This window comes from Cyrtonyx montezumae, unplaced genomic scaffold, assembly GCF_038088225.1.
Source record: "Cyrtonyx montezumae isolate F1298 unplaced genomic scaffold, pur_monq_1.0 scaffold_0, whole genome shotgun sequence".
Classification (NCBI taxonomy): domain Eukaryota; kingdom Metazoa; phylum Chordata; class Aves; order Galliformes; family Odontophoridae; genus Cyrtonyx; species Cyrtonyx montezumae.
Window position 1 is genome coordinate 55,080,187 of NW_027071824.1, and position 23,027 is coordinate 55,103,213.

Below are 23,027 nucleotides of genomic sequence, written 5' to 3' on the forward strand. Positions count from 1 at the left end.
TTTTAAAATCTTTTAAATAATCTTTACAATATTTAATTAATAGCTCAGTAGTACAAAAACTGTCAGGATTAAATCTAAAAAAAAAATCTAAACCAGATGTTAATAAAATTTTACTTATTTCCACAAATATTTAATTTAATACTAAAATATAATTGACATGATTTGTACAGGAATAGCAAAAATTAAAATAATAGTCTTGTTAAAACAAATTGAATAGTCACTCAAAACTTGAATATTAAAAGCTGCACACAATTAATCTGTACAATAAAGGACTTCTGAAAATTGTAATAGGTTCATACAATAGAATAATTAACTATAATTATGATGCATTCTTGAGCTTCATATGAAAGAGTGCTGAATACAGTAATTCTTCACTTTAAATGTACGCAGTTTGCTTAGCAACATTGTAGGAATTTGAAAAGAAGAAAAGCTATACTGGACTTCAACTCAAAGTTACTAGTCTCTTCTGTAAATCACAGTCGGAATTTTGTTACATTTATCTACCAAAATAACAACATAAACCTTCTCAACCTTTTTCAAGTTTCTCGCCTTTTCAAGGTTATTGATCATTTATGTGGTACTCTTCCAAGCCAATTTTGAAGGGGAAGCATATGTGCAGTTTAAAAGACATAGTGTGAATGAAGCTGAGTTCCTGAGTTACACTTTCATACAAACAAAGAGTTCACAAGTGAATATTTAGATAGTTATGTAAGGTTAACAGTATTTTAAAAGTAGGAGCTCCCTTCTATCTCACTAACTTTCACAGATACATCATGATGATATGCTTAAAGAACATCTTTCCTGTTTAAAATAAAAGTGAAATTTGCCATTCGGTTAAAAGCTTTTCCTAATTATACCAATCATATTTATGAAAAATATGAAATTCTTTACTCTTTCAATTGCAAAGTAGGGAATAGATTTGTAGACTTTTTTAGTAAAGCTCAGAATTTCAACAAAGCTACTATCTTTACCAAGATTAATGCAATATAATTCATCACCATAACAAATAAGAAGCACTGTACAGTCCTGAAATCTAAATTCTCTAAGTATACATATTAACTAGTTTAATGAATATCACAGAATCTTGTTCCAACCTCCTTGCTATAGGCAGGGACACCTCCCTCTAGAACAGGTTTCTCAAAGTCCCATCCACCCTGGCCTTGAATGCTTGAAGGGTGGGGGCATTCACAACCCTGCTGTGCAACCTGTTTCAGTGTCTCACCCCCTCACAGTAAAGAATTTCTTCCTAATATCTAGTCTAAACCTAACCCTTCCAGTTTAAAACCATTTCCCCTTATTCTGTTTCTACATGTCCTTAATTAAAGTCCCTCCTCAGCTTTCCTATATGCCCCCTTCAGATACTGGAAGGCTGCTATTAGATCTCCTCAGAACCTTCTCTTGTCCAGACTTCAGAGCCCCATCTCCCTCAGCTTGTCCTTGTAGGGGATGTGCTCCAGTCTTAACATCTTCATGGCCCTCCTCTAGACCTGCTCCAAGAGCTTAATGCTGTTCTTGTGTTGGAAGCCCCAAAACTGGGTGCAGTACTTCAGGTGGAGTCCCGTGAGAGAGTAATAGAAGGGAAGAATCACCTCACTCAAACTGCTGGTCATGCTTCTCTTAATTCAAGCTAGGATGCAAAAGGCTTTTGAGGTTGAAAGTGCACGTCAGCTCACACTGACTCTTTGACCAACTGACACTCCTAAATCTTCCTCCTCAGGAATGCTTTCAAGCTATTATCTGCACAGCCAGTATTTGTGCATGGGATCACCCTGACCCAGGTGTCGGACCTTGCACTTGGCCTTGTTGAACATCATGAAGTTGGTATGGGGACACCTATCAAGCATGTTTAGGTTCCTCTTAATGTCATCTCTAACATGTCAGTTGCACCAATCAGCTTGGTATCATCGCAAATTTACTGAGGGTACACTCAATCCTGCTGTCCATGTAACCTGCAAAAATATCAAATAGCACTAGTCCCAGAACTGATTTCTGAGGAATGTCACTCATCATCAGTCTCCGCTTGGACACCGAGCTGCTGACAGTAACATTCTGAGTGCAACCATCCAGCCAATTTCTTATCCATAGAGTGTTTATTCCATCGAATCTCTGTTTCTTCATTTTGAAAACTTGGATGTTGTGCTGGAGTCAACCTCCTTGCACAAGTCCAGGTAGGTGACATCAGCTGCTATTCCTTTATCCACTGACATTCTAACTCCAGTTATAAAAGGCCATCAAGTTTGTCAGGCATGCCTTGCACTTGTTGAAGCCATATCGGTAACCACCAATCACCTAATCTTAATGTTCCATGTGCCTTAGCAGGGTCTTCAGAAGGATTTGCTCCATGATCTTGCCAGACACAGAGGTGAGACTGAGTGGCCTGTAGTTCCCTGGATCTTTTTTTCCCTTCTTGACAACGGTATTATGTTCCCCCTTTTCCAGACAGTGGGAACCACACCAGGCTGTCATGACCTTTCAAATGTGATGGAAAGTGGCTTGGCAACTTCATCTGCCATTTCCCTCAGAACCCACGGATAGATCTCATCAGGTCCCATGGACTCATGTTCACATTAAACACATTAAATTTGGGTGTCTGAAGTATAATAATTTTACAGCATAGAATTTTCCTTACAGTGCAGCTTCAGTGTAAACAGTGATTATTATTTGAATATAATAGTATCTATATTAGATTGACACAGCTTGGGATTTTCACTATAAATAGTTGCTGTATATCCAGATGAACTGTCAGGAAATTTTGTTCAACATTACATTAGAAACAATCCAATCATCTATTAATCTTGCCATTTTCATCTTCCACAAAGTTATCATGTTTGTCAGATGGGAGTAGTGAAATGAATAAGAATACTTCCAATTGATTGATATTTGATTATTGCCCCTCATTCAATTGCTTCAGGAACAGTTATCTCATATACATCTCATATACAATCTAAGTTCACACAAATCATTTTTTCAATGTAAGGAGAAAACTTTCTGTTGTCAATTACTTCAGAATGAGTAGTTATTACACTTTAATATACATAGTCCATGTAACTTGCCATGGAAGGAAGGAGGGGAAAGGGGAAGGGGAGAACAAAGTGTGAAAGGGGAAAAGGGAGAAAGTGTAAGGAAAGGGAGGAAAAGAGAGTGAAGGGGGTGGGGAGAGAAGGAATCACTAGGAGAGGAGAAAGGTATGCATATGATGGAGAGACATGGAATGCACAAAATGAAGTAAAAGATGGAGAAGTGGGAGAGAGGGAAGAGCAGGAAGTAAGGGAGATTCAGCTTAGGTTTGACTGTAAGACAGTATTGGAAAGAAAAACAAAGAACTCTTTCAAAGGACAGGACTAGAAAAAATATATTCTCTCTACTGGGAAGTGTCATACTCTGAAAGATTCCTCCTGGATTGGAGGAAAATTGAGTTCGTCTTCTTTCAGAATAAACAAGATTTCTTCAAAGACATTTTAGTTCAACACTGATGTATCTGTCACACTTATAAAACCCAGATCTAAGTTGTTCAAGGGAATATAACTTGATTTTCCCAATCACTTCCCTCTACATTAACTCGCTTGCTTTTGTTCATATGTTTTGTTAAACACATAGCATCTTCATTGTTATTTGGTAACAGTTTCCCAGCTCCTAAACTTTTCTAATGTGTGGTAACTAACTCTTACCACCTGTTCCTAATATTTTGTTGAGAAGTAACACTATCACATCTATTTAAAAACAAAATGCACCATGAAGGCACCAAAAGCATCTTCCATTACTCTGAATTTCTATATGTGCTGTTGAAAAACACAGTTTTTTTTTATAACATCCATATTCTTTTACAGATATTTCTGTTATTGTCTCTCACATATCTGCCATTATTGTTGTTTCCCAAGTTCCTTTTTTCTATTCTATGTTTAAAATACAACATTTTCTGTTTAATTTTATCTTCTTCACATATTTCTAATCTCTATAGAACTTTCTCTTTTATTTCTGTATTTTCAGTTGTGTAATACGTCATAGCATACTGTCAACTGAGAAATAAATCACCACACTTTTATGTTTCTACCTTCGTATTAATATTAAAGGTGAAATAATAATAGACATAACACAGATCCAGATGGAAGATACCATTGCTTTATCCCACTGCACATCCATTATGCATTATTTTACACCAGTGTTCTCTCAAGAAATTTCCAGTCCACATGCTTCATACCAAGAACCTGTTAAAACAACCAACCTTTTATTTTTAATAAGGTTGTTAAGTAATATCAGACATGTCACTGAGACACAAATATATTAATTTTTCAATTCCTTAATTGTTTTGTATTTCTATCAGAAAACAATCTGAATAGACTGTGAAGAATATCCTTGGTGCTCAATGGTTATCAAATGACATTTAATGCCATTATAGCCATCTTATTTTTCCATTTCTTCATTTTCTTATTATCATTTCCTACTTATATGCAAACTCTCTGGCAACTACTATCTTATTCAGCTATTCCTGTTACATCAATTCTTCCATGTTTGTTTCCAGGTTACAATGTACCGATGGCACTGGTATACAAAGCAAGCTTGCTTTGCAAGCTTAATCACAACTAAACATCATTTTTCCTTAAGTATCCAAAGCTCCCTTAACGGAATACTTCATAGTAAGCCTCTTCACTATCCTGGCATTGACAGTTCAGTCCTTTAATCATAGGTTTGCCACTGGATCGTTTGGAAAATCTTCCTGCCTCTTTAATTGTTCCAAAGCAAGTTCATAGCTTATAAACTTCTTAGAAATATTCCTAATCAGAGAACATTAATATCACAAAACTGATATTAGGGAAAAAAGGTTCTGGAAAAATATATATTCTCCATTCAGCTATTTACAAAAAAATAAGTAAGCAAATGAATGAAGAAAGAAAGAAAAAATAAAGTAAATAAAACTGCAGCATAATGACTTCCCTCAATTCCTCCTTTTTTCTTTTCAAGACAATATTACCTTGGAGCAATACCAAATAATACTTTATCTGTAGATGAAGGAAAACAGTGTTTACAAAACACAGAATATGATAACTAAACACCAACTATATACTAAATACAAACAAAAACCTTGTCCTACAGATACAAAGAGCAAAACACTTGTTTGTTGATCACAATGACATGAGACACTGTAGCTTCCCGCTTTGCCTCTCCATGAAGTAGAAAGATGTATAGTATAAATATGCATATTCAAAGATTTGCACATAAGAGTAAATAGGGGATGGGAACAGAATCACGTCCAAATCTAAGCTCAACACAGATCAAAGGTAAAGCATACTAATGTATGCACTCAGTGTTGACTATTCTTCATGTTCCCTCAGAAATAAGGAGTGGCTAAAAGCTTATAGTTAGGAGGGCACTATCAGAGAAGGGATTAATAGCTTTTACTAGAAAATTTGGAAGCCAGTTATATGTAGCAGACAACAAATTTAATGTAACGTGAAATGATTTTGAAAGTCAATATACTGAAATGCCTTTACATGGTACCTCAATTTAAAAGTTGTTATTAAACTCACTCATTTACTTTTTCTCATGGTTAATATTTCTATAACGTACAATGTCAGTGTGAAAATCTGCTTGCACCTTTTGAAGTTATTTTTAAATCTTCTTCCCTGAAAGTATGTTTAAGAAGGTAAGCAAAATGGTATGCTTTTCAAGATGTTCTCAGAATTCCCCTAATAATTTTTCTCTCATGTCTGTCTTCTCTTCTGTGACAGATTTTCTGAAAGCAAGCATGCCAAATCTAATTGTTCTGAACATTCAAGTCTGAATGCCTAGAAATTTAGCATGTCACTTCCACATGATACGCGAGGAAAACGAGGCTCAGAGATCTCCTTGAACCACTTAAGTAAGGCTGAACTGAACAATATTTATTCATTTGCTATGTCATCGTTTGAAGTCACACCCGAATAATAGCCAGAAACATCCCCTGGATGTACAGTCCCATTTACTTAAATATTCAGAACCAATGAGCCACTGCAAAAGGAACTATAGAACCTAAGCCTCATATGTTTTTGAAGAGAAATAAGGCTTCTACTTGGGCATCTGTTTTGTAAGAATGATGTAACTCTGGCCAACATGCAGTCAGTGGCTGAGGAAAATCCTAATGTTTCTCAAATTTTGACAGTCCTGAAACCCAGCTAATAGAACATCACAAGAAAAAACAAATCTCACAAAAATACTTGTATACTCTCTTCTTCTAAGGAAAATAAAATAAAACCCTACATACATATAGTCTTGTGGCAAGTCTATTTTTATAACACTCTTTCAAAACCACATATATTTATTCCCATATGAAATTTCACTTTGCTATAGATGTTAAGCTTTTTATTCAGAGAAAAAAAATAAGTTAATTTTGTGATTTCTTTCCTGGGGGGGAAGTAGGTTTTTGGTTTTTTTTTGTATCACTTTGGAAGCAGACATCTTACGTACCTTTTCGAGACCTTCTTCCTTGAGGCTTATAACATCTAAATCAAAATCCGTCCTTAAGCCATTGGATTTATTGAAAGTTATCCTTCCTGTGAGGCCTTCCCAGTGAGCCTATAGATTAAAAACAAAAAACAAAACAAAACAAAAAAAACTTTTTATAAATAAATACCACTTCTATTGAAGTGAGAATACTATTTATTTTATCAAAATATTTTAACTGGTCATTTTCAAAAAATATTTCAAATTCCCTTTTGTAGGAGGAGACTATTATTTTATACCATTGCCTCAAAGTTTGCTGATGAACATGTCCGAACATGTCCAAGCTAGTCCTGGGAAAGGGTTGCAAAATCCTTTGTCTAAGGGACAAGCAGATGGGCATGTCCTGGGGCAACGAAAGAGAGATAAGCTGCAGCTCAGTGGCCGCTAAACACTCTTTTGTGTGGTACTCATCTCCGTGGGGAGATAGCCATCTCAGGAGATGCTTGCCTGGGATCCTAGAACAGGATTTGTCACGTAGGTAAGAAAAATGGAGGATAAAAGAGGGATCGACCTCCATGAGATTGGGTGTACTTCCATCGGAAACCTCAAGAGCTGATCCCTGCTGCTGAGCTCCCTCCTGGGCCTGCTGCCTGAGACATGCTGCTTTCTCCTGGACCTCGCCGCTCCTTCGAGGTGTTCTACCATCTGAACCCTCACGAGCTGATCACTGCTCGCTGCTTCTCCGGTGCTGTCTGACGCTGTTCCTGGACTTTCCCCACGCTGTTTCTCCCGTGCTGACCCGGTGCCGCTTCTCCAGGACAGCTGCTTGCTGCTCAGGGCTGCCCGTCGCTGCTGCTGTTCTCCCCGCTTCTGCCGCCCCTGCTCTTCTGCCTCGGACCGTCGGAGCCGCTTGCAACCGGACCACCCCTGGGATCCTGGCTGCTGACTTTCTCCGCGTTGTACAAATCCTTGCTTCTTTCCTATCTTTCCTATCACTCGCCTTCCCTTCCCCATCACCCTTACTAGTAGCAGTTGTCTGCCTTCCCCTTCCCCATCTCCCTGGTCTATATTGGTAATAAACTGGTCGGATCAACATTTGAACAGTTGCTTCTTAATCTCACGCTGGGTATACACATAATCTAAGAACCTCATCTCCCTCCTTTATATTGTAGCGCGACACCTTTTTGCTAATTAAACATGAGCTTTCTATAATCTTCACATTTTTTTTAAAACCATTTTCCACACTATTCAATAAACTTCTTACTGAAACGAATAACAAGCTGGTTCATTTCCATTTTTCCAGTATTCATACATGCATTTTCACTTCTTTTTCTCACTCCACAGTCTCAATCCTTTTCAGGAACTCAAGATTTTGTTATTCTGTTAGGATATTTCATTCAAACAAGGGCTTACTTTTACAAGATGCTGAGTCCTCTGAGACCACACTGAGACAGTAAAAATTGATGTCTCCCAGAGGCGATACTTTACACAAAATGGAATACCCAATTTTTTAATTATATAAAGTTAGCCTGGTTCTTAAACTATGTAAAATGAGGGTATGCAAATTGAGGTTAAAAAAAATATTATATTCCATTGCAGATATTTATCTTTACCATAGTATTTTGCACATGAAGAATGAGAAACAAGCAGTTATTTATAATACAAGATGCCATAAATATTAGTTAATCACAGCAAAAGATGTGAAAATTAAAGTAGTAAACTTCCATATTGGTCCCTATGTATTTATGTCAGGGTTGCTGATTTTTTAATTGCTAGTCTAGGGCTTGGGGTCTTGGGGGGTGCTTTTCTAAAACCACATAAATGTTCTAAAAATACCCTACTATTTAAGATGCAGTCATTTCACTCTTTTATGTTTCTGTGCATAGCACACTTTGCTGCAACTAAAATCTTAGGAAAAACTGTTTGTAAATGAAAATGCTTGTCTTGTCTGTCAGTCTATTTATGTATACAAGTTACAAGCTCAGAGGAGCCTCAACTGCTTGGGAAAAACAAACAAACAAAAAAGCACCACTACCAGGACCAACAACATGAAAAGTAGAATTCAAATGGGATTAAAATAAAAAGAAATAGGGATTGGGAGAATGGAAATGAAGGAAGCGGGATATATCTTATTAGTGACTCACCTCCTTAATGAGACTCATAAAGCGGGTCCCAAAACGCCATGGTTTGTGGCGATTACATTGTAGTGAACTGACAGTCATCTGTGGGAACTGCTGGACAGCCACTGACACCACATGAACTGCATCATACATTAGAGCTGCATCCGTCTGAAATTAGAATGAAATCAGAACTATTAACTTAAAATGAAAACAAGTGATGGCTCAGGGGTGAGGGAAGAAGTAAAAGAATTTAGTACTTCACCTTACACTATAGGGAGAAAATAATCTGATTGCTTGTGTAGCACTCTGCAATACAACCTTACTGCCAAGTCCCACAGACTAGGACCTTTAATTTTAGTTTTTCTCTTTTTAATACTTCTTAATATCAACTTTTTAGGATCACAGTAGAACACCATTATCGCTAATGACTCGCTGTGCTTTAGGGGCATATATAAGCACGTTTAGCTCGAGAAAGTTATTTTTATGAATGAGGAGAAGGAAAAGCAAATAAGCAACGTAGCAGAACCCTGACAAGAGAAAATGCAAAGGCTAAGGAAATAATGGTTTTCTGTTTAGAATTACAGACTAAATACAGTCCCAGACGCATTCAGTTGATTCATTTCTAACTGTTTATGGACATTGTTTCAAATCCCTAGAATGGACCTAATCAATATCTCCTGAAAAAACAGTGGTAATTTAGAACTGCATTAAATACCACATTAATTTAAATAGTTTCCATGTCCCATGCTAAATAAATGGACAGTTTAGATGTGGCATGTACTAACTACATTTGTATTACCAAAGGATAGAGATAGTCTCCCAGAACATTCTGTCATGTTGTACAAGAAACTGACTTATCTTTTCTCCTCTGTTTGATAAACAGAGGCAATCCATGGAACCAAAAGTAAGAGAAGACCTTAGATTCGCTGGTGGAAATGAATGCTATGCCATCTGCTCAATATACCTTAGAGAAAAGGGACCTATTTCCTCTTCTCATTCACATAATTAGTGAGCTGTGAAATGAGTTCTTTAATGGACAGGAAACAAGAGGATTACTGCATTTGTCACAATACAATACAACGTAATACAAAATGAGCTTATATAGCACCTTTCATGGAAATGCATCCCAAGGCTCTTTACAATAAAATTAAACATAAAAATGCGAAAATGTTCTACCATTATAGTCCATAAGCTACTGTTAAAGGGGAAAATATACGTTTACATGTAAATGGCTCTCCCAAGGAGAGATCTCAAAACTCAAGTAGAAATAAATTCTTATTTTAAAATAGCTAATACAATAGGTTTCAGTGATCTGAGACATAAAGCAGTTGATGTAGACACAAAATAAGTTCAGCACATGCATCTGGCTCAGAAATGCATGCAGTATACTTAGAGCTAGTTTCTTCATTTTTATTTTATCAGTTTTAATTCTAAACTCGTAGTCCGCGCACCAATGAAGGGAAATTTAAATTGCTGTGAAACCTTCACAAAAGTAGCCCCTTAAGTTATTTTAACTATTTTTAATTAATAATCTAATTATTTTAATTAAGAATTAACTGGTTAAGTAGATTTGGACATGGAACCAATAAGATATGTCAGCAGGAATCAAAAGGACATTATGCCAGATGCAAAGTAACATGGCTTTTTGTCAAATTCTGTAAGTCATTGAGCTTGAAGACAGCCAACTCCAGTGGAAACAATAAAAAAAGCCACTGAACTTTTGGAAATAATTTGAATTCTGTTAATATTCTTCACATTGAACTGATAAGTATTGCTTCAGTGGAAATAAACATAGATCCAAATGCACTCTTTAGATGTACACAACATAAAATAACCCCTGGTTAGAAGTTGAGTGTCCTATTTGATTTTTAGTTGCTATCATGGTTTACACAGACTGAGATTCCTCAATCCACCTTGTACAGGCACATTAATGTTAAATGGGGACTTCGGTGTTTTTACTGAATGAAGACAGAGCCACATGATTGAAAATATTGATTTAATGATTTGATATCATGTTCACCTCTCTGAGTTCAAGAACTAACTTTACTGAATGAGAAAAAAACACTATGGCACTCAGGAAAAGTTATAAAGTAAATGCTTGAATTTTCAAGTTGAACTATTCTCTTTTAGATCATTTTATCTTTCAACTGAGACAGCAGGAATTGGCAGTAATTAGTTTAGTTCTCCAACTTCGCTTTTAGGTTTTTTTTTTTTTGTGTCTCATTGCCATTTGACTGTGGATCTTTATTTGTCTTCATCATGCTACTGGAATGATGTTTTGTGGTACAGAAAGCACTAAATGTTTCATCAAGAAACTTGTCCAGAATTTGGGAGGAAATGTGCCCAGTTACATTTTTAGCTTTTATCTTATCTAAACACAGATTGGCAGTCTGGAAGAAAAAGAGGATATAAAGTTAATGAGGCAGAATGGCTCTTGAACTTCAGATAAGAACGTACTGCATTTCCATTAACTGAAAAGGTGAATTCACATAATAGAAGAAAATAATCATACTGAAAAAATGAGATTAGTACTTTTTAGTTGACTCGCATAATTCTTTAAAGATTATGTAGTATTACACAAATACAACTTGGTCCAGTTTTTTAAACATGGTTGGTTTTCTTTGTTGCTGTTTTTCATTTGTTTGTTTGACTTCATAGAATATATTACTAATGATGACTTCTTTGAAAACAAATAAATGCAGCAAAAATGATACTCTCAATTGTACGTCTACAACTGAAAAAGAAAAAAATCTACAACTATAGATGCTAAAAATATTTTACTAAATTGAATTATTATTAGATAAAGCTGATAAAATTTAAAATGACTAGATGTCTTTCTTTCAGTTGAGTCAATGAATCACAAAAAAGCTGTTAGCACTTAGAGAGTTATCTTACTTACAGAAGTGATCTCAGTTAGTGTACCTCAAATAGAAAGTACCAGTACCTGTGTTGAATTTTTATCCCAAACTCAGCTGTATACTACACATTCCTTCTCAGTGTTCTGTCATTCTTTTACAGTCTTAATGCAGTTGTTGTTTTTGTCTGCACTAATTACTTGTCTAATTAGAAAGTCCTACTTTATAAATATTTACTAATTAGAAAGTCCTACTTTATAAATATTGTGCAACTTCACTGTGGGGACAGACTCTACTAATTCTTCCCATGCCTTCCCAGATTACGGTGTAGTCTCATTCTTCTTCAACCTGAATCCCAACCAAAGATGCTATGGACACTTACTAAACTGTAGTAGAATAATGCAAAAATATTTCACACAATCTCACACAACATTCTGTCTCTAAATTGGAGAGAGATGGATTTGATGGACAGACTGCTTAGTGGATAAGAAACTCATGGAGTTTTGGTCAATATCCAAATGGAGACCAGTGATGAGCTGTGTTCCCCAGGAGCTGATAATGGGATGCGTGATCTTTACAGCATGAGTTGGGCTACTATTTAACATTTTTGTCCGCAATATGAGCAGTGAGATTTAGTTCACTCTCAGCAAGATTACCTACAACTCCAAATTGTAGTGTAGTCAACATGTTGGAGGGAAGGGATGGAATCTAAGGGGACTTTGTAGGGCTTGAGAAATGGGCCCATGCAAAACAAATACAAGGTTCTACACCTAGACTGTCAATTTCAAGCACAAATACAGGTTGGGTGGAGAAAGGACTGAAAGTTGCCATGAAGAGAAGGACTTGTGGGTGTTGGTTGTTAAGAAACTCAGCATGAACTGGCACTGTGCACTTGCAGCCTAGGAAGTCAATCACATCCTGGGTGAAACATAACCAAGAAGTTGAGGGAAGAGATTCTTCCCTTCTACTTCACATGGAGTAATGCATTCAGGTCTGGGGTCTCCAACATAAGGACATGGATCTATTGAAGAGAATAGAGTCTAGAGAAGGGACACTAAATGATTAGTGGGCTGGAGCACTTCTCCTGTGAAGAGAGGCTGAGAGAGCATATATAAGAAATAAAATAAATATTAAAGCTTCAAAACTCTTAGAATTAAATTTATATACAACTGTTTATAACACAACTGATGCTCTCTAAACAGTCTGAGATGACTGGATTTTCCACACAAAAACTTTGAAATATTTGATTAAGAAGGAATGTGAAAAATGTTTTTTCATCAAAGAAAGAAAATGAGAAAGAAAATGTAATACTATCATATTCTATAGCTCTGTTGACAGGTTCTGTCCTGTCACAAGGTAGGGATCTTAATCTGCATTTACCAGAATAACAAGTCACGAATACATCATAGATTAAATAAATCAAATTTTTATGCAAAGACAAATATTTTGCTAATATTTTTCCTTTTAAAAATAGTTATTAAATAAGGAAACTTCCTTTCAAAACAAAACTGAAATTAAAAGAATACTTGAAATATATTCTGAATTGATTCTTTGCTCAGTTTTGCTTTCAACTAAATCAACTCACTAAAAATTGAAGTAAGGGCACTTGTACACCTCAGTTGAAATAGTGTATCACATAAGCCCAGCTTTTTCCATTGATTATTGATATATGCATATGCTATTCTCATGTTATCTTTACCTGCCCATTATCTGAATTAAGACTACTACAATAAGCTTAATAGCTTTTACATACTAACTGCGATCACTGGTTTAACAAAATGTTAACAAGTTCATTTCATACTGAAGCAAGATTCTCTCACTGAGCTTGTATTTATAGTGCTTAAACTTGTCAGATTTTAGAATATGAGAATGTTAGACCTCCATTCGGTAAGGGAAATGTAAGTATCCAAAGGTGGGTTCCAGGAGGACTGATTTTTCCACTGTCCCTTATAAACAGTGTTTTTTTACACAACATCAATTCCTTGGATAAAACACTACTTGCAAGGTCACATTTTGTTTTTCAACTCCTAGTGTGTAAAAAGACTACTAGTTGACTTTATGAGTGACAGAGATCAAGATAGTAAGAACAGCATTGGTCTAATAGCCTTAGAATGTAATGTATAATGAACACAGAACAGCATCTCCTCCCTCTCCAGTCTACCCTTTCTAAAAAGATGACATTATTTCAGACAAAATGCACAAAGACGTACAATGGCATACTTATTCGTTTCAATGCCCTCAAAAAAATCTGAAAATCAACCTCTGTATCCTACTGTGAAGTATTTCTAACGTGGTAATTATTTATTCTCTCATCTGTCCTTACTCTCCAATAATTTAACAAACAATACAAAACTGTTAATTACAAAATTTTGAATAAATGGTCAAGCTCAAAACAAACAAAATATATGTTTGTTTGTTTAGTGTATTAAGTCCACCACCACTTGTCTTACTTTTTTCCGCATTAGTCCTATTTTCTAGGTTCTTTACAGCATGAGTTGGGCGAACAGAAATAGGCCTGTGTAAATAAATTTTTTCTTATTATTTTCCTTCAGAGATTGAGCTTCACTAAGAAGCCCACTCGGATAACTTTTTAAAAATAAAGTAATAAATAAATAAATAAATAAGCAACATATATAAAATATCTATATAATAAAACCATCAGAGAAAAATTTACTTGATGACCTTTTTTTGAGACCAAACAACGAACATGAGCTCAGTAAGGTGGTGGGTGGTACATTTCAACAGTGGTGATAATGGTTCATCACCATTGGGGCAGATATTTACAGATGTGATTTGCAGGCTCTTGTTTATTGCTGGTGAAATGCATAGCTAATGGTGGTGACTACATTGCAAAAGAGTTTTTTTGTAGCTGAGAATTTGCTCTATCAAATAATTTCACCGTGCTCTTTGTATCAGTTGTATCTTCCATGGAAATACATAGGAGGCATTACTTTCAGAGCAACCTACATCTACAGGTTCAGAACTAGAGATGAAACTTGAAGAAAGTAGCTTTTATTTAAATTTCTCAGATCCTTTGTAAAACAAAAATGATTGCATAAGAGGATAAAGATATTCATGCCCTGTACAATGTTATTTCATTCTCTGTAAAACTGAACACTTTCCCAATTCAAAAATGATTTCACAGAAAGCATACTTAGAGAATAACAAGTCTATGAACCTATCTACTGTTATTTTATTTGTGGGAATTAGCATTCATGGTTAATGGGAGAGATCCCATTGCTTCCAGTTTATGCCTGGACTGTATTTGAAATGCAGTTCCTAAAACTTTATATTATATTCTATGCTTTATATATACATTCAGATATAAAAAAGATATTTTTACATATATGAGACATTTACATGAGATAATTTTCTTTAACATATTGTTTTAACAAAAAATGCAAAGACTGATCATGTTTAGGAACCTCTACATATATGTGCAACAGGAAAGAACAGGTGCAATTTACCACGAGGATGAAACAACGTTTTGATTCAACAGAAACAAACTCCAATGTTTAATCATATAGCAGAATATACACCAACGGAAGTGAAACCTAAAGAACACTCCACAGGAACCATTCATATCACAAAACTGTACAGTAATATGAACTTATTGAAACCACACAGAGTAAGAACAAGGGACACCTGAATACATTGTTCTCTGCATGCATATACTACAGAAAAAATAATAATAATAATTAAAAAATCATATTAATATGGATTTGAGTTTATTTTTTACTCCTTTATGCTCTATGAGATGAAATTAAACTTTTCTAATAGTTCTGCATTACAGTAAAATTTTATTCTATGCCTGAAAGAAAGAAGGATGAATCATATCATACTCATTTTATAACCACAAAGTGAACTTCACAGTTGTCCCCACTTAAAGGTAATTATGTCTCCCTTAATTTTTATTCTATAAAGACTATTTTATTTATTTTATTTATTCTATATAGACTACTTTATTCTATAAAGACTTCTATGAAGTCACTTTATATAAAGCCACTTTATACTGTAACCTAGATTCAGGAAGAAGGACTTAAAGGACATCTAGTAAAAGTCAGCTGAAAGATTAGCTCTAAAGCTAAATTCCACCATGTCGTTGTCTATGCAGAAAAGATTAATGATTCCAACTCAAGATCTAAGGTATTTACAGATCCCAGGTAGCTGTGAGTAGAAAGTTTATGTCCAGCAAATAAAGCAAAACTGCTGGGCAGAAAGAAAAACACCTTTCAAGTTATAATAGCCTAATTAGGTCACATGTGGTTTATCTTACAAGTATGGATGGAAATGTTTAAGAGTAGCATAAAAATAAACCCAATTTTTATTTTATCTTAACTTACCCCATGTTAAGAGTGATCTTGAGGCAATTAAATAACAATAACAGACAGTATTTACCAATTCAAAATATAAGAAATTTGGAATGAGACAAGTAGTTTCAAACTCACTGACATATACTCAGTTATCCCACTTATCTACAGGATATGCATCCCATAGGAACACATCAAACAGTCTGAAAGCAGCCGGGGCATCAACAGTGGAAGAGGTGTCCTTTCAGTGACTCAGAGTGAAAGTTATATTTAAGTGGTAGGGTTTATGTGCACACTTGGAACTCAGAGCAATGCCTTCAAAACGAAGGCAGAGAACAAACATTGAGGGGAAGAGAAAACAGGGAAGAAAGGAAAGATAAAGAACATAGAAGAACCAAAATGGATGCAAAAAAAAAAAAAAAAAAAAAAAAGAGTCATTTTATCTTACAGACATTTAAGTTGAACTAGATTTACAAAAATAAAATAAGAATCACTGAATGAACCACTGCACAAGACTACCTACATAAGAAACTTGAGTTAGATGAAGCCTGACAAATGTAGTATAATGCATATGCATTCCAGAGACCCAGTGTATTTCTTCTGCTCACAGAAAGCTCTCCTACTCAAAGCAATTATAATTAGTGAATGAAATTAAGAAGAAATGGCTTACAAAACTTGTTCCGTCCCTCCATGGGTAATAAAGTCTATTGCCCCTGAAATCATTTCACTTAATTCTCACTTGCTAACACATCCCACAAAACCATTTTGCTGAGTGAGATTTAATAAATCTCTCAGTCTGGGATTAAATTTTACTGTTTTATGAACTGTTAAATTGCATTGTATGCTTATTAAAGCTGGTGTTTTCTTCCTTCTTGACACAATCTGAACTCCACTCTGGGGTACAATTAAGCAAACAGTAGACATTTTGCTTTCACCCCCAAATGTGAACTCCAACTGGGAACAAACTGTGAGCACCAGGAATATATAAACACTGTGCATTTAAATTTTCTAAATATTAACAAACCTTTAGCATAAGTTAATAAAATAATAAAATAGTCACATATTTTAGATGAATAATCACCAGATTATGGTATAGCTTTTTAGATTATTGTTAACAGTTTCTTCGTGAATTTTAAACAGGAAAGGCGTATGCAATTTCAATTAGAGACTGTATTGTGGATGACAAGGCAGATGCAAATTATTAAACTCCATCATCAAAATAGTTATTTTAACATTAAAGCAATTTTTTTCTTTTTTTTTTTCTCTGAAAACAGCTTTAAAACAAACAAAACAGATTGTAAAAATTAGGTCATGACAGATAGGCTTTATAAAAAAATGTAATGTGACTTTAAGAGAAAGAAAAATAAATATTTTTCTTTTGTGTCTCATCATCTCATAGTTTGATCCCTAATTTTTAGAGAAATGACAAAGTGGAATGAAAAAAACATGGAACATTTACAAAAACTAAGAAAATGCCAAGGAAAAACACAAACTCTCCAACTAATAGTGATGCAATTGCCACGTGTCTTACTGTCACAACCTAGGAAAGAATACACATTATATTGACAGTATAAAAACACATTTCACAGCACTTCAAACATTTTTACTGGAACTTTTTTCATCTCATGAAATAGTCTCCAATCACAGTGCAATTTGGTAGACTATTTATGGGAATAAGACCTTCAAAGTACCCAAAAAATGAGTTATGCAGTTATTCACTTTTTACAGCTTGATATTAACTTGTAGAACATGACATTTTCAGACAACTTAAAAATTTACCACCAATTAATACAGAAGATGTTTTTAACATGGGATTTTTCTGCAATAAGAACAGTGTTTCTCTTTTCTGCTTGATCTTTGATGCAGGATCTGAATCTCACTTCAGTAAGTAAAATTCTGAAGATTTATAATACACTATGAAGCACATCAGAAAACTGAAGTTTTCTAATAAGGACTCTTCATCATTAGCTATGGAAAAAAATATCTTAAATCTGAAGTATGAGGGAAAATGTAATTTCAGTTAAGAAAATAACAATACTGGATCTGAGAATATTTAGAATTTCATCCTTCACAGTTTCTTAAAATCTGGTTTAAAAGCTAGTCTTTCTATACAGGACTTGCTATTCTGATGCAAGGATAAACTGTGATAAATTTCCTCAACCTTCTAACTTGACTTCTCATTCTCACTTATTTTTAAATATACCATTTATTGGACAGGTTATCTGTCAAATATTTTGAGGTGGTTTGCTTATTTCCAGTCATAGAAAGAAGATCAGTCTATATGGTCATCTATATTATATTATATATGACCGCTGATAACAAATGAAATAATTTAACCAGAGTTACATGCTGAATTCCTACTATTTGTAGTAAACACTGATTTTAATTTTAAAATTTTTATTTTTGAAATATTCTGTGGGCAACTTATGCAGTAAGAATACTTTTGAATCTTTGTGTCTATCAGAAAGCTATTTTTCAGATTAGCATTGTAAGTAACTTGTGCTCATTTCAACATAGTTTTAATTTACTGTTATTGAAAAATAACTGTACATAAAATCCAAATTTTCACTTGGTCTAAGTCCATTGATTTTAGGGGGTATCCTGATTCAGGATTTACTTTCTCATACTATGGGGGAGTATTTTAATTCCTCTCTGTAAAATTATACACTTTTAGAACTGTTATCTGGAATAAATACTGCTAAGTCTATGACAAATAAATAATAAACTAATTCTGTAATATTTTTTAGAAATTTATTTTCTCCTATTTTCTATTTTCTAGCTCATAGAAACAAATTGCTAAGACAAGATAAACTGCTATTTCAAAACAACCTATAGATGTTCCGACACAACACAAATTCTGTTAATCAAGGCATCAAACAACTTGCTGCATACTCTTTTTGGCAGCAAAAACTATTTTTCTACATAAGCATTTGAAGAACTCTTCTTATAATATGCAATTACGAACAATGTGTCATGATGTTAGGTTTCTACACATTTTTAAAAGCAGACATAAAGTATTCAGGTTAAAGTTAATCTGAAGTTCTTTCTCAACCTTTCTTCCGACCTATGGAAATTATGATATCGGCTATAATATTTCTTACCATTAAAAAAGTATCCTCATGTTTTTTAATATACCTTAAGTAGAGATTGCAAAAACCTAATTACCAAGAACAATGGGTCATTATTTGGTCTCATACTCTATTTCCCTTCATCTGTTCTCCTGCTCAAAAATCAATGATTTTGATCACTGCAACTCCAACAGTCACATCCATAGTAAAGAGCTGCCTGCTACTATCATACTAGTTTTACACACTGCATGTAAAGTCCCTCTACATGAGCAATTCATAACAATTATAGAAAGAGCTTACACAGCATACACACCTAATATTTTTGTACTCATGTGCAGCAAGAAATTACACCTGATCTCATCTGAAGAGAAACATAAATTTAGAATAATCTAGAAATTAATCTATTTCATTAAAAATGAGAAAAAAAAAATCAAAAGACTTAGTCTCGGCCTGCTCTACTTTTATATTCTATGAAAGTTTCACACCACTTAAGGATTTCGCAATTTTCATACTTTTTAATTTTTCAAATTTTCAAAGGAAATGCATACTGATGATTTTGAAATGCAGAGACAGTTCTGAGCTTTCAAAACAAACTGCCTTTTCACCAAGCTCCATTTGTTTTTCTCTTCTTGTCACTAATGACATAGATTTTAATATCCTCAGCAAATAAACACAATAACATATACAGTCTTGCAAAGTTCACGTTTGCTGGAAAGACAAATTATCAAGCAGTGTAAAACATAATTATTCTATAAAAGTGTTTATGTTCATTGCAAAATAGAATTTTTCTGTACATCAGTCTCGTGCAACTCCTTAGGTTATATCCTAGATCTCCTTTTAACCAAGGAAGTACTGTGCTTCTGGATTAAAATTCCTTGAAAACAGTGTACAAAATATATATATATATTAAGAGAAACTACCAGTCTTTGATTTAAAAAATAGACATTTTAGTTTAATTTCAGTTTACTAAAGATTTGGAATCATACTGTTTTATATTCTCCATTGTCTTTTGTCATTTTAACTACATAGTCTTTAACTGAATTCTATGCTACATCTAGTTTATGTACTATGGATATTTGTTTTCCAAGTAATCTTTTCATTGTGTTATACTGTTAACTCTTATAATCAGATCCTAAAACATCGTTGACTGCATTTTCACTGTCATATTAGACACGGGAAACAGACACATTCACATAAGATGAATCTTGTTTTGATTAAAAACAGCAACATAAATCAATCCAGAGCTAAGAAAGTTGTCTTCTGATTTGCAACACTAACTTTCTGGGCCACCTTCTAAAATTCTCTAGCAAAAACATCTATCTTAAACTATTAATTTATTTCCCCACAAAAAACATACCTTCTTTAAGCATAGCTTGAAATGTGTTCAAGAGAAAGCTGACACATTTTAACAGAAACCCCAATGAGTAAAACCAGGGCCATAATTATGAGAGGTAGTCTGTCAATGAAAGTTAATTGAACATCTAAGTACCTTGAAACCTCTGAACAGTACACAAAAGCTTAAAGTAAAAAAGAAAGCAAGGATACACAGAAATAGATACACAAAATTTGGACAAAGAAAAATGATATAAATAACTTAGAAGTCAATTGCAGTATTTTATGCTAGAAGAAACAGAGCCTTACTATAGGAACAGCTCAAAACAATGTTGACAAGTTAGACATCCCTTCTGTTTTGGTCAACCTAAGTAACAAACAATATTCGAACTGATACAGTTCTTTTGGATGTATCTTTGAATCTCAGAATATCCAATAGAAATTATAGCAAAATATACAAGCTATAAATTCACCCAGTGATCCTTTCTGAAAATTTTCTACTCGCTTTCTCTAAACATAGTTCACACTTGAAAGGATATTTATATCAAAAAGCCAACTGATAGTATATAATTATCACAATTACTAAACCAAAAATAGGGACTAAAAACTGAATGCAATTCAGGCTTTTTCAATGCTTTATCAGGGATTCATCCATCAGAGTAACAGTTAAATTCTGCAGTATATCTAAATCTAAATTTCAAATTAAAAATATTTCCAAGATGTTGCAGTTTTATTTATTTATTTATTTAATATCTCTGGTTACACTGAGGAGTAATTATTTTTCCTGAACTGTACTATTTTAATTATGCTTTAGCATGGTTTTTAAATGAAATATTTTATAACATTCATCTTAATTTTAGTAACGTGAATTTCTAATATTTCAAAAAGCTCTCCAGACCTGAAATTTTAGACTATGTAAGAACCAAAGGAGTGGGAGAAAAAGAAAAGAGAGGATATATGCAAGTAAGTTCTGTTTCAAACCCATTACCACACGAATTTTTACTTTTCTCATTCATACACACATACAAGGCAGGTGGTCTTTGACAGACAAACTAAAAGGAAAAATAAATAGGTACAAACATGATAAGACTCATCAGCTATTTCAGGTCTTTAGAATTCCTTTCACACTTCTGTGTAGTTTCTAAGAATTTTAAGAGAATACCAAGAGGATCAACTCAAGTTATCCTTTTCCTATATGAAGAGCACAGATGCACATGTATTCACCTGCACCTTTATTATGACAAAATTTCAGAGAATTCTATCCCTTCTTACATCTTCAGAGAAAGTATGAGCAAAAACTTATGTTGATAATTAAAAATGTTTGCATTTTCATTTTGCTCCTATCACTCCACTCATTTAGTGCATTCTGATCCTGAAGGTGTTTCTTAGTTTTGTGATTTAAACTGGCAGGGAGCTCAGCATCGCACAATTACTTACTCTCTCCAGGAAGGATGGAGGAGAGAATCAAAAAAGTAAATGAGCAAGAACTCATGGACTGAGATAAAGACAGCTTACTTGTAAATAGAAAGCCACATGTCACAAAGCAAAACAAGGAATTTATTTGCTACTTCCCATCAAATGGCAGATATTCAACTACTTCCAGGAAATTAGGACCTAAGAAGATAGCTTTGGAAATAAATGATGACAAATGTCATCATTCTAAACATTCCTTCTTCTTCCTCCTTCTTTCTCCCAGCTTTCCTTCACAAGCAAGATCCCATATGGTATGAGATATCCCTTTAGTGAGTTTTGGTCAGCAGATCTGATTCTGTCCCCTCCCAGCAGCTTGTGCACCTCCAGTTCCTCACTGATCTCTACAAAGAAAATTAATTCTAATCCACTCAAATACATGATAGTCACTTAAATGATCTTGGCTCTACACAAAGCATTATCCTTAAAGGACATCCTCTTAACTTGTAAACCAATTTTACAAGTCCCCATTCATCTAAATTAATATAGTGTTTCTTTGAGTTAATCAGATTGCACTAAAAGTCAGAATGTGGCTATACTAGATTTCAGAGCAATATCACATTTCTTTCCAAGGTAGCAGGCATCCTCACTTATTTCTTTTTAGCTCTTGGCTTCTTCTTCCAAAAACTGCAAAGTAATGTGATAAGAGAAGTTTCATTAAGGGAGAAATTAAAGATCACGTGTAAAACCTAATTATTAAGTAAAGATAGATTTTGTTTAGTTTTTATGTGTTTTTTTTATAATTTAAGACGACATGTTAAAGAAATTTTCATGAGATGTTGTATGTAATCAGTGCTTTGGGCAGTTATAAAGAAAAAAAATGTTCTATTATATTCCTAAATATCATAAAAGGGCACAATAGATAATGCATTCATTTTACAGAAAAAAAAATCTTTCATAAAAATAAACATTTATTCTAAATGTTTTGTTTTAATGTGTGTTCATATATGAAACAAAATACTTACACAGTCAGTATATATCACATAGAAAATCGTGGTTATAAGGGAGATAAACTCAAATTCTTAGCATGTAAGTTTTAATTTATATAATCAGACAATATCAACTACATTATCCCATAGATGTGTATCTACAGCACAGTGCAGCTAGCAGAGATCAAGGTCTTTGTCCAGGAGGGCACAAACGTATGTTGGTATTAGATGTAGTGAGAAGCTTCTAACTTGTCAAAGCAGCATAAAACTAATTGTTGTTTGCCACAAAATTCCAACCTTCTACTGCAAGAGAATGTTTGTACTTTTCTAGGGAAAGTATAAAAATATTTTTAATGTTGGAAATAAAATCTTGGCCCTGCCTCTGTACCCAGAACTGGATATAGCTGATGTTTTCTTAAAAACTTTATCCTGAGATATTAATATCTTCAGAAACTATTCAGTCATGACTAGAATGTGTCAAAATTGTAAATACTTTAAAGGCAATGTATTTTGAAGGATTTCTTAA

The 23,027-nt window shown here is 34.1% G+C and overlaps 1 protein-coding gene across 1 annotated transcript in view; it reads right to left on the reverse strand.

Annotated features, from left to right (window-relative positions):
- GRIK2 (glutamate ionotropic receptor kainate type subunit 2) overlaps positions 1 to 23,027 on the reverse strand; it is a 364,539-nt gene that overhangs the window by 163,533 nt on the left and 177,979 nt on the right. The window contains exons 7-8 of the mRNA XM_065735652.1: positions 8,562 to 8,705; positions 6,442 to 6,549 (exon numbers count right to left, since the gene is read on the reverse strand). Of these exons, the coding sequence (XP_065591724.1) occupies positions 6,442 to 6,549; positions 8,562 to 8,705 (252 nt within the window). The remainder of the gene's footprint in view (positions 1 to 6,441; positions 6,550 to 8,561; positions 8,706 to 23,027) is intronic.